The sequence below is a fragment of the Micromys minutus genome, assembly GCF_963924665.1.
Source record: "Micromys minutus genome assembly, chromosome: 3".
In the NCBI taxonomy this organism is placed as follows: Eukaryota; Metazoa; Chordata; class Mammalia; order Rodentia; family Muridae; genus Micromys; species Micromys minutus.
The window spans coordinates 22,483,100-22,497,705 of NC_137972.1; the positions used below are offsets into that span (position 1 = coordinate 22,483,100).

The 14,606-nt window shown below is 36.4% G+C and overlaps 1 protein-coding gene across 1 annotated transcript in view; it reads right to left on the bottom strand.

The window, feature by feature from the left end:
* LOC308418846 (vomeronasal type-2 receptor 26-like) overlaps window positions 1–14,606 on the bottom strand; it is a gene marked incomplete at both ends in the record, with an annotated part of 38,842 nt that overhangs the window by 12,031 nt on the left and 12,205 nt on the right. The window contains 3 exons of the mRNA XM_080914405.1: window positions 1,466–1,589; window positions 2,845–3,099; window positions 13,745–14,545. Coding sequence (XP_080770531.1) covers window positions 1,466–1,589; window positions 2,845–3,099; window positions 13,745–14,545 — 1,180 coding nt within the window. The remainder of the gene's footprint in view (window positions 1–1,465; window positions 1,590–2,844; window positions 3,100–13,744; window positions 14,546–14,606) is intronic.

Sequence of the window (14,606 nt, forward strand, 5' to 3'; positions counted from 1 at the left end):
TCAGGAAGTAGTTAGTCAGGCCTATGACTACTTTGCAACCAAAAAATAAAAGGACATATTTTAACTACTGTTTGATGGATAAAGATTTCATTAAGGAACATAAAAAGAGTATGGCAAAATACCTGGTTTGAAATAGATGTTAGATGTGAGGATAGGACACAAAGGTATTGCAGATGTGCTCTGGGGAGTGTCTGCAATTATAATCAATTTGAGGAAGAAGTGACAGCTGGACAGTCAGAGGACAGTAGGTAGAGCATCCTTATATATCATTGACAACCCAGCAAATCAGTCACAGCCCTGTGCATCACTCACAACTCTGCACATCACTCATTCTCTGGGATCTCTCACTGCATGATTGTGCAGTTGCTGCACGGTACCTTACAGTACCAGGGAATGCATAATGAGAGCTCTCACAAGAATCAAAGTAATTCCAAAGGAAAAGTATTAAATCATACAGTAGTTACTTATTTAGTCATTAAACAAATGTTTGTTGAGCTTCTACTATTTGCCAAAGGAAATGGCCGAAACAGGTCCTAGGGTCTCAGGGTCCCAGGAAAGGAGTGCAGTATCTAAAACCAATGTCACTCTGATAAAATGTTTTCTAGCAGTTCATTTCATTTAACAAGTCTGTATTTTGTATCGGCTGTCTCTAGTTTGTATGATCACAGGCAGTTTATATATTTTCTCTGAAGTTTAATTTCCTTTTGGGTAAAATTTTGGTTAATATTAATATTTATTGTAAGCATGTGAAATAAAGTCAGGCATTACAATTCAGCTCATAGTTTAAGCTATACAGGGAGCACTAACTGTTTACAGTGTACAGAGAGTGCTAAATTTACTTCTAACTGCTACAGCTGTAAGAAAACCATTAGTGAAAAGCAGGGCTACAAAGAAAACACATTAAACTCAATGCAGACACACAGAAGACAAAGCAGGGCCAGATGCAGGAGCACACTCCTCGATCTCAGTCACCCGGAGGCCGGAGCCCAGGAGCTTGAGACCAATCCAGGCAGCATAGCCAACAAAACAAACAGATTCACAAATGACAGTAACAGAGATGACTGGGTTAAAATTAAGATTTTTGTTTGTTTGTTGCTTTGTTTTTCAAGACAGGATTTTTCTGTGTAGCCCTCACTGTCCTGTAACTCATTCTGAGCACCAGGCTGAACTTAAACTCAGAGATCCACCCACTGAGTGCTAGGATTAAAATTTGTGCCACCTTCATTCAGCAAGAAGTTGTTTTAAATGAATAGGTGTTAGCTACATAACTGTAACTGTGCCTTCAGGCTTTGTTTTACTCACCCCTGTCCTGTTGTGAATCATTTCCACATCTAAAATCATTTCTCAAAACTCCCACACAAAGAAGTGTTTCTAGAAATTTCCACATTCAGAACCATTTCTAGATTTTTTTTGTATTTAGAATCACTTCCAAAAATTTCTACATTCATAATGATTTTGTAAATACCTGTTTTATTTGCAATCTCTCCATGTGTACATGGTAGACAGTCAAAACAACAGGATGGTCTCCCTCGAACAGGTGTTTTCCTAAACCCAAGTTGACAACTCTGACTGCAGACAGCAGTAGGAGACTGTATAAAAGGCATGGGAGAGAAGAGAGTCAGTACATGACAGTCAGTATCAGCAGTGAGATGGTAGATTGCAGCAGTACCTTTCTGTACTGTAATTATCAAGAATTTCCATGTTTTTAGAGAGTGTAAAGCCAAAGTGCCTGTTCCTATCTTTCTTCTCTCTCTCTCTCTCTCTCTCTCTCTCTCTCTCTCTCTCTCTCTCTCTCATTCTTGCTCTCTCTCTTTTGAACTCTTGGTTTATTATACTTCATTCAGCTATTATTTTTATTATATTTCAAAATAATATTTTGTTAGATTTAAAATAATTTTTAACTTTGAATATAGGTTGATCATATACTTCCCTTCCCATAATTCTGTCTAGATCCTTTGGTCTTCCCTGCCCACCCAAATTTACATTTTTTCTCAAAGAACAACCCACAATCCCAATGAAACAAGAGTCACTAAAAACCTAGAAAATAAAATACAACACCACAAAAAAAAGCAAAACAAAACCCACAAAACTGTGACCACATAAAGTATTCATATAAATATTGTTCTGCCAAATTACTCCTGAACATGAGACGTGCATTGGCGTGGTTGGTATGCCCAGTCTTCCATTGGAGAAAATGTACTGGATCGCTTGAAGACCAAAATGTTTCCCATTCCTATTACTATTACTCTTTTTATCCCATCACTGTGGAATTTAGCGTGAACAGTTTCAAATTAAAAGGATGAATGTGAATATAGTTCTTAAATTTAAATCCAGAAATATCTGTTCAGGGTATTTAATCACATTATGTGCCCTGTGATTCTGTTATTTATTTTAAAAGTCTTTTCTAGTTCTGGTATGTCTTAGCGCTTAACACAACCTGAATCCTAAACAAAGAAAGGTAAAATTAGTTTGTAGAAGGAAGCACCCCATGCTTGAAAGTAACTTCTAATTGAGGCGCAGACAAAGTGATGAATCAGAGAATGATTTGACAGGGTGAGTCAAAGACAGGTTACACACAACGCTAACAGAAATAGAGAGGAAAGAGGTAACTTGCTGGGGTCCCACACCAACAGTCAGGTCTGAACTGGAACCCAGTGATGCAGGTTAAAAGCAAATAACCTCCAAACATCAACTCTTACTCTTCTGGGCCCAGAAGAAGATAACTATTGGCAATTAAACCACTTTGTTTTTCTTATGCCAAAAGGTGATGACTTCTGGCAACCCTGCTCTCTGAGGAATTCCACACTTAGAACAGCTTATGGTCCCACCCTGAAAGATACTCACCTTATTGTGGTGTTTACCCCACATTATAAGTTTGTCATTTAGGGAAAGATGCTGAACACTGTGAGATTCAAAGACAAACTCGCCAACTTTCACTTGAGATTCAACGAAAATCTGGACAATATTCACTGGAATAGTCGTGTCAAGCAGAGACTGGTAATTAAGGATGTCAAGCTTGGTGGCAGAAACCTTTTTGTTTACAACATTCTCCTCATTGGTACATCTTCCAAGTTGGCACTTTTGTAAGAATGGATGGAGCTGAGAAAAAACATTCAGAACTTGCACTATAAGTAACAGAGATGCAAATAAAGCTGGTCACTTTAATTCTCCCCCTTTTCTCTAACTGTATGCTTCTGTGGATTTCATTATTGTTCTTCATATCAAAAATTTATCATAGAGCTTATCCATGAGAGCAACAGGCTTATATCACACACACATACACACACACACACATACACACACACACACACACACACACACACACACACACACAGAGAGAGAGAGAGAGAGAGAGAGAGAGAGAGAGAGAGAGAGAGAGAGAGAGAACACACACTCATACACACTCAGACAAAATCTCAATAGACACTGGAAATAAGAGATGTTATAAACCAAATGTCCTTTACAGCAATAAGATACCTGAAAAAGCATTTTCAGCCCACAGTGAGGGACTGGTCTTTGTTATCAGGACTCAGGATCTGCCTCAGAAAGGCTGTGCTCCCAGATCAGCTGCAGAGGTACTATTACACCTGGACCAGCAGATAGCCTGGGACACAATCCCAGGGTGATCACACCAGGAGTTCTCAGACCACAGAGAGCATGGTGTTCTCTAGAAAAGGGTCCTTTTAGGCTTAGTAAAAGAGCTGGGTCATAAGATCTACAGAAGAGACAGGTGCCAGTCAGTGACAAGAAGATCACCTATAATCACAGATAACAAGATGGCAAGAGGAAAGCAAAAGAACTTAAGCAATGGAAACCAAGACAACATGGCAACTCAGGACAGCAAACAAGAGTTGCCAAACATATGAGTAAAGCAAGATTTAAATTTAAAATCTTGTATCATGGTGATGATGGAGACCTTCCAGAAGTACACGAATAACTTCCTTAAAGAATTACAGAAGAACAAGGAGAAACCACTCAAAAACTAGAGGAAAACACAACAAAACCGATGATGGAGTTGAAAACAGAAATAGAAACAATAAAGAAAACACAAAAAGACATCCCTAGAGATAGAAAACCTAAAAAACGATATCAGGAGTCACAGATGCAAGCATCACCAACAGACTATAATAGATAAAAGAGAGAATCTCAGAGGTGGAAGACAACATTGAAGACAGATGAAACAGTCAGTAAAAATACAACAGTCAAAAGGTTCCTCACCAAAACTGTCCAGGAGATCCAAGACACAATGAGAAGACCAAACCTAAGGATAATCGGTGTAGAAAAGGGTAAAAAATATCTACTAATTGGAACCGTAAATATCTTTAATGAAATTGTAGAAAAAACTTTCCTACCTTTAAGGATGAGATGACCATGAACATATAAGAAGCCTACAGAACTCTAAATAGATTAGACAAGAAAAAAATTCTTCCTTAAACATAGTTAAACACCAAATGTTCAAAACAAAGAAAGCATACTAAAAGCAGTACGGGAAAAAGGACAAGTAACATATAAAGGCAGACCAATAACAACTACACCTGACTTCTCAACTGAGACTAGGAAAGCTAGAAGATCCTGGATAGACATCATAGAGACTCTAAGAGAACAGAAATGCCAGTCCAGGTTACTATATCCACCAAAACTCTCAATAACCATAGATAGAGAGACCAAGATAGTGCAGAACAAATCTAATTATATACAATATCTGACCACAAGTCCAGCTCTACAAAGGATAATAAGTGGAAACCCCATCTATTATCAAACAAGGAGGGAATCTACACTCTAGGTAAACCAAAAAAATAACTATGCAAGTTAATCAAAAGAGGAAAGACACACAAACATAATTATACCTCAAACAACAAAAATAACAGGAAACAACAATCACATTCCTTAATATATCTTAACATCGATGGACTCAATTCCCCCCAAAAAGAAATAGACTATCAGACTGGATATGTAAACAGGATTCAGCACTTTGCATTTTGCTGCATAACAGAAATTCATGTCAGAGACAAAGGCAGACACTATCTTTGAATAAAAGGCTGGAAAAACCATCTAAGCAAATAGCCCCAAGGAAAAAGCTGGAGTAGCCATTCTAATATTGAATAAAATAGACTTTCACTCAAAAGTTATCAAAAAAGATAAGGAAGGACAATTTTTACTCATTAAAGGAAAATATATCAAGATGAACTCTCAATCCTGAACATATATGCTCCAAATACAAGAGCACCCAAATTCATAAAAGAAACCCTACTAAAGCTCAAAAAATATATTGCACCACACACAATAATAGTGGGAGTCTTCAAAACCCCACTCTCATCAATTGACAGATCATGGAAGCAGAAACTGAACAGAGACACAGCGATGTTAGCACAGGTTATGAACCAAGTGGAAACAACAGGCATCTGGAGAACATTTCATCCTAACACAAAAGAATATACCTTCTTCTCAGCATCTCACTGCACCTTTTTCAATATTAACCATATAGAAACAAAAAAAGCCTCAACAGATATAAGAAGATTGAAATTCTCTCATTCATCCTATTAGATCACCATGGACTAAAGCTGGAATTTAATCACAATAAAGACAACAAAAAGCCCACATACACATGGATGATGAACAATGCTCTACTCAACAATAGGCTTGTCAAGGAAGAAATAAAGACAGAAATTAAAGAATTTTTGAATTTAATGAACATCAAAGTGCAACTCCCCCCATCCAAATTGTGGTGCAGTGGTAGCAGTACTAAGAGGAAAACACATAGCTCTGAGTGATTGCAAAAAGATTTGGAGAGAGCATACACTAGTAGCTTGACAGCACTGAAAGCTCTAGAACAAAAAGATCCAGATACATCGAAGAGGAGTAAATAGCAGGAAATAATCAAACTCAGGGCAGAAATGACCAAGTATAAACAAAAAGAATCATACAAAGAATCAACCAAACCCATAGCTTTGAGAAAATCAACAAGATGGATAAACTCTTAGACAGACTAATTAGAGGTAACAGAGAGTATCCAAATTAGCAAAATCAGAAATGAAAGGAGAGACATAACAACAGAAACTGAGGAAATTCAAGAATTCATCAGATCCTAGTAAAAAAGCCTATCCTCAATAAAACTGTAAAACCTAGAAGAAATGAACAAATTTCTAGACAGATACCAGATACCAAAGTTAAGTGATGATCAGACAAATCATCTTAGCAATCCAACAACATATAAAGAAATAGTAGCAGCCATCAAAAGCCTCCTTTCCCCTCAAAAAAGCCCAGGACCAGATGGGTCGTGTGCAGAATTCTATTAGATATTCACTGATGACCTAATAACAATATGCTCCAAAATTTCCACAAAAGGGAATCAGATGAACCATTATGCAACTCATTGTTTGAAGCCGCAGTAACTCTCATTACTAAACTACACAAAGACCTACAAGGAAAGAGAATTTCAGTCCAATCTGTCTCATGAACACTGATGCAAAAATACTCATTAAAATTCTTGAAAACTGAATACAAGAACAGATCAAAACAATCATTCAGCATGATCAAGGCTTCATCTCTGGGATTCAGAGATGGTTCAATATACAGAAATCCATCAACATAATTCACCATATAAACAAACTCAAAAGAAAAAATCTACAAGATCATCTCACTAGATGCTGAGAAACCATTTGACAAAATTCAACACCCTTTCATGTTCAAAGTCTTGTAAAGAGCAGAAATCCAAGGCCCATAACTAAACATAATAAAAGCAATATACAACAAACCGATAGCCAATGTCAAACTAAAGGAACTTCAAGCAATCCCACTAAAATGAGGGACTAGACTAGGTTTCCCACTCTCCCACTACCTATTCAATATAGTACTGAAAGTACTGGATAGAACAATTGGACAGCAAAGGGAAGTAATAAGGATATAAATCAGAAAGGAAGAAATCTAAATGACACCATTTGCCAATGACATGATAGTATACTTAAGTGACCTCAAAACTTTCACCAGAGAACTTTTACTGCTGATAAATAACTTCAGCAAAGTGGCTGGAAATAAAATTAACTCAAACAAATCAGTAGCCTTCCTCTACTCAAAGGATAAACATGCTGAGAAAAACATTTGGAAAAAGATACCTTCATAATAGTCACAAATAATATGAAATACCTTGGTGTGACCCTAACTAAGCAAGTGAATGATCTGTATGACAAGAACTTCAAGTCTCTGAAGAAGAAAATTGAAGAAGATCTCAGAAAATGGAAAGATTTCCCATGCCCATAGATTGGAAGGATCAACATTGTAAAAATGGCCATTTTATCAAACCAATCTATAGATTCAATGCAATCCCCATCTAAATTCCAAACTAATTTTTCATAGAGTTGGGAGAGCTATTTGCAAATTCATCTGGAATAACAAAAAAGCTAGAATAGTGAAATATATTCTCAAAAACAAGAAAACTTCTACAGGAATCACCATCCCTGACCTCAAGCTATATTATAAATCAATTATGTTAAAAACTGCATGGTACAGGTACAGAGATAGGCTGGTAGATCAGTGGAACAGAATAGAAGATCCAGAAGTGAACTCTCACACATATGGTCACGTAATCTTTGAAAAAGGAGTTGAAAACATTCAATGTAAAAGGACAGCCTCTTCAATAAATGGTGTTGGTTCAACTGGCAGTCAGCATGCAGAAGTATGAAAATAAATCCTTTCTCATCTCTTTGTACAAAGCTCAAGTGCAAGTGAACCAAAGATCTTCACATAAAACCAGATGCACAGAAACTCCTAGATGAGAAAGTGGGGAAAATTTTAGAACACATTGGTATAGGGGAAAACTTTCTGAATAGAACATCTATTGCTTATGCTCTAAGATCAAGAATCTATAAATGAGACTTTATGAGATTGCAAAGTTTTTGTAAGGCTAAGGGCACTGTCAAGAAAACAAAACAGTAACCAAGAGACTAGGAGAGGATCTTTACCAATCCAACATCTGATAGAGGTCTATAATCCTATGTATACAAAGAACTCAAGAAATTCGGCTCCAGGGAATCAAACAATTCTATTAAAATTTGGGTACAAAGCTAAAGAAAGAATTTTCAACTGACGAATATTGAATGGCTGAAAAGCACCAAAGAACATGCTCAACATCTCTAGTCATCAGGGAAATGCAAATAAAGACAACCCTGAGTTTCCACTTCACACCAGTCAGATTGGCTAAGATCAAAAACTCAGATGAAAGCAGATGCTGGCAAGGATGTGGAGAAAGAGGAACTCTCCTCCACCATTGGTGTGGTTGTAAGCTCCTACAACCACTGTGGAAATTAGTCTGGTGGTTCCTCAGAAAATTGGACATAGTACTACCTAAATACCCAGTTATTACACTTCTGTGCATATACCCAAAATATGCTCCAACATATAATAAGGATCCATGCTCCACCATGTTTTTAGCAGCTTTGTTTTTAAAAGTCAGAAGCTGGAAAGTACCTAGATTTCCTTCAGTAGCTGAATGAACCCAGAAATTGTGATACATTTACACAACAGAGTACTACTCAGCTATTAGAAACAATGATTTTATGAAATTCCTAAGCAAATGGATGAATCGAAAGAATATTATCCTGAGTGAGGTATCCCTGTCACAAAAGAAGAGACATAATATGCAGTCACAAAAAATTGAATACTGGCTCCAGAAAGCTCTGAATACCCAAGAAACATCTCAGAGATCATATGAAGCTCAAAATAAAGGGCCAAAAATTGGAAGCCTCAGTCTTCTGTAGAAGAAAAAGAAAAGTAAGTGTATAGCACCCTCTTAGAGTGTGCTACACCTAGAACTTAAATCATTAATAATTCAATAGCTAAGAATGTAGCCTTGTGACAATTCTTGGTACTTAAAAATAATTATGTTTAATATTTATACACCAAGAGAACTTTGTCTATTTCCATGTTATATTTTGTTTTACATGTACTTTATGCTCATTGCACCTGGTAAGATTTGAATGCATACTATCAAACCTTTAAAAAAATCAAGTACTGAGTAAAAATATATTCATATAGTTTTATGTAAAAATATTTAAAATTTATACATTTATCTCTGCTTTTTAAAAAAAGTAAGGTTGTTTGGTTAAAAAATGATACCTGAAGGGGAACAAGGGATATAAATTAGAAAATAAAAATTCAAGATATTATTATTTTCAGAAGATATTATAGTATAAATAAGAAACCACTATCAGGGAACTCCTATGATGTATAAAACACTTTCAGCCATGTAGCTGGACACAATGTTAACGCAAAAGAATTAGCGGCCTTCCTATATAAAAATGACAAACAGATTGGAGAAAAAAATCAGGAAAACAACACACTTCACGATAGGCACAAAAATTATAAAACATGATTTGGTAACCAAGAAATCAAGCAATAAACTTGTATGATAAAATTAAAGTCTTTGAATAAAGAAATAGAAGACGCTATCTAAAGAAGGAAAGATCTCCCATACTCATGAATCTGTAGAATTAACATAATAAACAGTAAAATAACATCAAGAGGTATCATCATCCTTAATTTTAAATTGCGGCACAGTTTCATAGTAATTAAAGCCATGAAATATTATCATGAAAACACACATGTGTAGCAATGGAATAGAACTGAAGAATCAGAAATAAATTCACACAACTGTGAACACCTATTTTTAATAAGGAAGCCAGATACAAAGTGAAAAGAAAAAGAAGCATCTTCAAAAATGGTGCTGTTCAATCTGGATGTCTTTATGTTAAAAAAGGTGAATAGGTTCATATTTATCACCCTGTACAATTAACAGTCATATTAAACCAGACACACTGAACTTGATGGAAGAAAAATTAGGAAACATCCTTTCACATATTGGCACAGAAAACAATTTCCTTGATAGAGCAGTGATAGTGTAGGTACTAAGATCAACAATTAGTAAATGAGATCTCATGAAACAAAAATGGTTCTGCAAGGCAATGGGCAACTTCAAAGGGTCAAAATGGCAGTTTACATAATGGGAACTGATTTACACCAACTCTAAGTCTGACAAAAATGAACTATCCAAAATATATGCAGACCTGATGATATTAGGCAGCAAGAAAACACACAATCTAAATTTTTAAAAAATGAGGTACATAGCTAAATAGAGAATTCTTGACAGATATATATCAAAGGACCAAAAAGCACTTAAAATAATATTTAACATCCTTAGCCACTAGAAAAATGCAAATTAAAACTACTTTGAGATTCCATCTTACACATGTCAGGACAGCTAAGATTAAATATACAAGTGACAGCTCATGATGGTGAGAAGATGAAGCAATGGGGAAACTTCTACATGGATGGAAGGAGTTAAAATTTGTACAGCCACTATAGAAATAATTATGATTGGTCCTCAGAAAATTGGGAATTGATATACCTCAAGACCCACCTATACCACTCTTAGGCATATACCCAAAGGATACTCTATCCTACTACAAGGACACTTTCTCAATTAGTTCAGAGTGGCTTTATTTATAAAAGCCAGAGATGGAACAACTTAGCTGTTTCTCAACTAAAGAATGGATAAATAGAGTGTGGTACATTTACACAATGGAATATTACTCAGCTGATAGAAATATGACATTGTGAAAATTGCAGGCAAATGGATGGAACTAAAATTTATCCAGAGTGAGGCATGCTAGATCCAGTAAGACAAACATGACATGTACTTCCTTATACATGGTTATTTGTTGTAAAATAAATGATAATCATATTACAATCCACAAACCCAGAGGGCCTAAGTAACAATTATAGCTCTAGAGTGGGAGTCACATGAATATCCCTGGGAAGGGAAAATAGAATAGATTTGGTGAGTAGGCTTGAGGGTGGGTGGAGATGGAAACAAGAAGGCAAATGTTTGAGGAGGGAGGTGGAAAGGGTATGGACAGAAAGAGATCAAATAGTGGACCATTTAGGGATGTTGTCAAAACCAATTGGTGTGAAAACTGCCTGTTATCTAAGAGAGTGACATTAGTGAGAGCTCCTCATAATGGACAATATGGAATAGGAACTGGCCACCTTTTGTAAGTAGGCTAAGCTCCTAGTAGTGTAGTTTGAACACCCATCCAGCCAAAAAACATTGGACCCACAAGCTGTACTGACAGCAAGATGTGCTTGGGATCTAAATCTGTGTGAGTGACCAAGCAATGACTGATATAACTTGAGACTTAAGCCATGAGAGGTAATTCATGTTAGACACTGCCTGAATGGCCAGGAACCTGAAGCTCAGTGGCTCAGTGACATAAGGTAGAACCAAACCCAACAGAACCAACAACAGCAACAAGTCGATGAACAGATCTTAAGGATATTCTACCATATTTATGGAGTAGTACCTAATCCAATTTTTATCAGAAACTTTATCTAGCAGCTGATGGAAGCAGATGCATAGACCCACAGCCAAATATTAGGCAGTTCCTTTAGAACCCATGGAAGACTGGGAGAAAGGATTGTAGGATCCAGAGTAGTTGAGAATACCGGAAGAACACAGCCAACAGAATCAACAAAGCAGGGCTCATAGTGTCTCTCAGAGACTGAACTGACAAGCATAGAACCTGCCCATGTGTGCACTAGGTTCCTTTGCATTCATGTGTGGTTGTTTATCTGGGATGGTTGAGGGACTTTGAAATATAGGAGAGGGTGTGCCTCTGACTCTTTTGACTCCACCGGAGACTCTTTTTCTTACACTGGGTGGCCTCAAGCATATTACAAACAAATTTATCCAAGTAGGTAAAATATCCCTGTAGTGAAACATGTAAGATATTGAAGAAAAAGAATGAAGAGACAGACAACAGCTCAAGGATTAAAAGAGTTAATATTGTTTAAAAGTCTTCATTACTCAGAAGGTTGAACAGATTAAGGCAATGTCTTATCAAAAATTAAAAGAGGTTTGTAATTAGATTAACAATGTCTAAAATCTCCACAGGAGTGAAGAACTAAAAGGAATCACACACCTTTTAGAAACTTGATCAAGAAGAACAGAATTAAAGCATTGTGTTTCTCATTCCAAATAGTTTTATAGAATTACAGCCATAAAAGTATGGAATATAACATAAACACATAGCCGAAGAACTAAACAGAAATCCAGAAACCAAGTGAATACACAAGACTCCAAAGCATTCAAAGGCTGAAATGTTGTCTCTTCCACAAATGCTGATGTGGAATCAGGACATCAACATGTAAATAGGTGGAGGTGCATCTTTTGCTTGTCTGATACACCAAATATAAAGAGATCAAAATCTTGGAGTAAAAACTCTTTGAGTAAAACAGACAAGAAAGTCCGTTGATGTCATTGGTCTTGATGATGATATTTTTAAATAGGACAAGACACCATCTGTCAGTGAAAGCTAAGTTAAACTCTCCGAATACAAAACTCTTCTGCACAGAAATGAAAACAACCAACAGTGTAAGAGGACAATTCATGGAATGGAAGAAGATATTTGTAAACCAGACTCCCAGTGAAGGGTCAATATCTCAAGTTTATTGGTCATTAACAAAATTATTTAGCAAAAAATTAAAGAAAGGAAGTGTCTGTTAGATTTCTATTTTTAAAGAAATAGATACATGTATGTGGAAAGACATTTGAGATCACTGATCTCAGGAAAAGGTAAATGCAGGTCACCCTGAGCTGTATTATTTTGTATGTGTTAGAATGCCTTATGTCAAAATTCAAAACACACAAAAGATTCATGTGATCTAAAGGGACAATTAGTCCAGAGTCTAGTAATAACCTTCCACTCTTGGGTGAGGAATTCTAACTACATTTACAGGATCCCACCTACAAAAGGAGGCCATGAGAGCAAGAGATGGCTGTTTGGGAAAAAATGCTCTAACAGGGGAGGAAGATAGGGAATGCAATGGGTCAGGGGTAGAAAATGCACAACATTCATTATTTAAATACTTGAAAGTACCAAACAATAATAAGCAAATTTAATTAGTCTCAAAAATAAAGTGTTGAAAATGAGGTAGAGAAAATTGATTTTGGTACAGTTTTGTAACTGCAAAACATTTGAAAATACAAGCTGGTGCAGAGTGATAAACCTTAGGAAAGGTGATGTATTATGATATTATCAGTCTATTCAACCCAGCTTCATTTTAGAGAGACTTTTTTGGTTTCAGTTTTATTCTGAATTTTATTTTTATGGCAAGTACTGTCTATGCAGCCCAGGCTGGCTTCAAACTCATAATCCTTCTGCCTCAGACTCGCACAGGCTAGGAAAAAGTCATGGATTATAATGTTTAGCCTTATGGAAGCTGTATGTTTTTCTAGGACATGTTTATCTAAACAAAATAAGCTATAGGCATCATATGGACCTAAAAATCTTTTGAAATACTGCATATTTATACTTAACAAGTGTCTTGATTTGAGTCCTATAATTTCTTCACAAAACATTAAATGCAGAAAGAAAAAGATGTGACAATTAAAGACCTTAAATATTACTGCTTGAAAGTGCTAAAATTAGGAAAATTAATTTTCAGCACCATATACATATATGTTTTTAGTAGTAATGTTAGCTCAAATTTAAAGATCAAAATGTGTTTCTCTTTATTTTTTTAACACTATTACTTTATGCTACTGTAATAAACATGAGTACATTAGGAAGGAGACGGTACCCCAAGGAAGTATGCTAAGAACAGAAAGATTTTTTTAAAACTAATTAGGAAAGATCATAAATCAAAGCCAGAGACCAATGCCCTAGGTAAATACAAGAGCATATACTGCTACCTTCCATGGGAGAGGAGCCTGGAGTACATCTTTATGGAGTGAGTCTCCTTCCACTCTGAGTGACAGCTCCTCATGGAGTGCCTGGGCAATGGCATACACAGCTGCATGGACTTTGAAGCTGTAGGGTGAGGTATTCATGTCCCAACGGTGTAGAGGTAGTGTGCTCAGTTTTTTCTCACACGTATCTTCCCTGATCGAGGGCTGATATGAATACGGACATCCAAATAAGATCGACCACAGTTCTCTAATAAAGATATTATGAGGGTATTTTCCAGGTTTTACACTTTTGAGAAAATTCTTGAATCCTAGTATTTTACCCATGTGAACTGAAAATGATAATCCTCCACCGAAGTATGCATAAACTTCATCATCTCCAAAGGGTAATGTGGTGATATCCCAATCAGAAGTTGTGATCCAGACATGACCAAAAGGTTTATTGCAAGTGATGATAAAGGCAGTCCTCAGAAAAGACTGTGTGTCACCAATTGCAACTATAACATGGGTCATTGTGAATCTTTCCCTAAAACGTTCCCAGTTTATATTTTCTCTAGTAAAAAATATTGGATTCTTTTCTGCAAATGCAACACAAATTCCATGGTTGGTCATCTCTTCTGTGATTTCCCTAAGGAAGACTTCTCCCCTCACATCATCTGGAACCACCAGGCCAACCCAGACCCAAGTGAAGTGTAGCAGCAGTTGAATAATTCCCTGGTACAGGGCTATGGAGTGCACAGGAAACTGGTAAGGAGACTGGAGCTGGACTCTGCTCCCAAGACTCGGGTCAAAAGGAGCATAGCTGATCTAAACAGGAAGAAAGTTACTAGTTAATAAAGTTATATTTTTAGATATATAAGATAGTTAT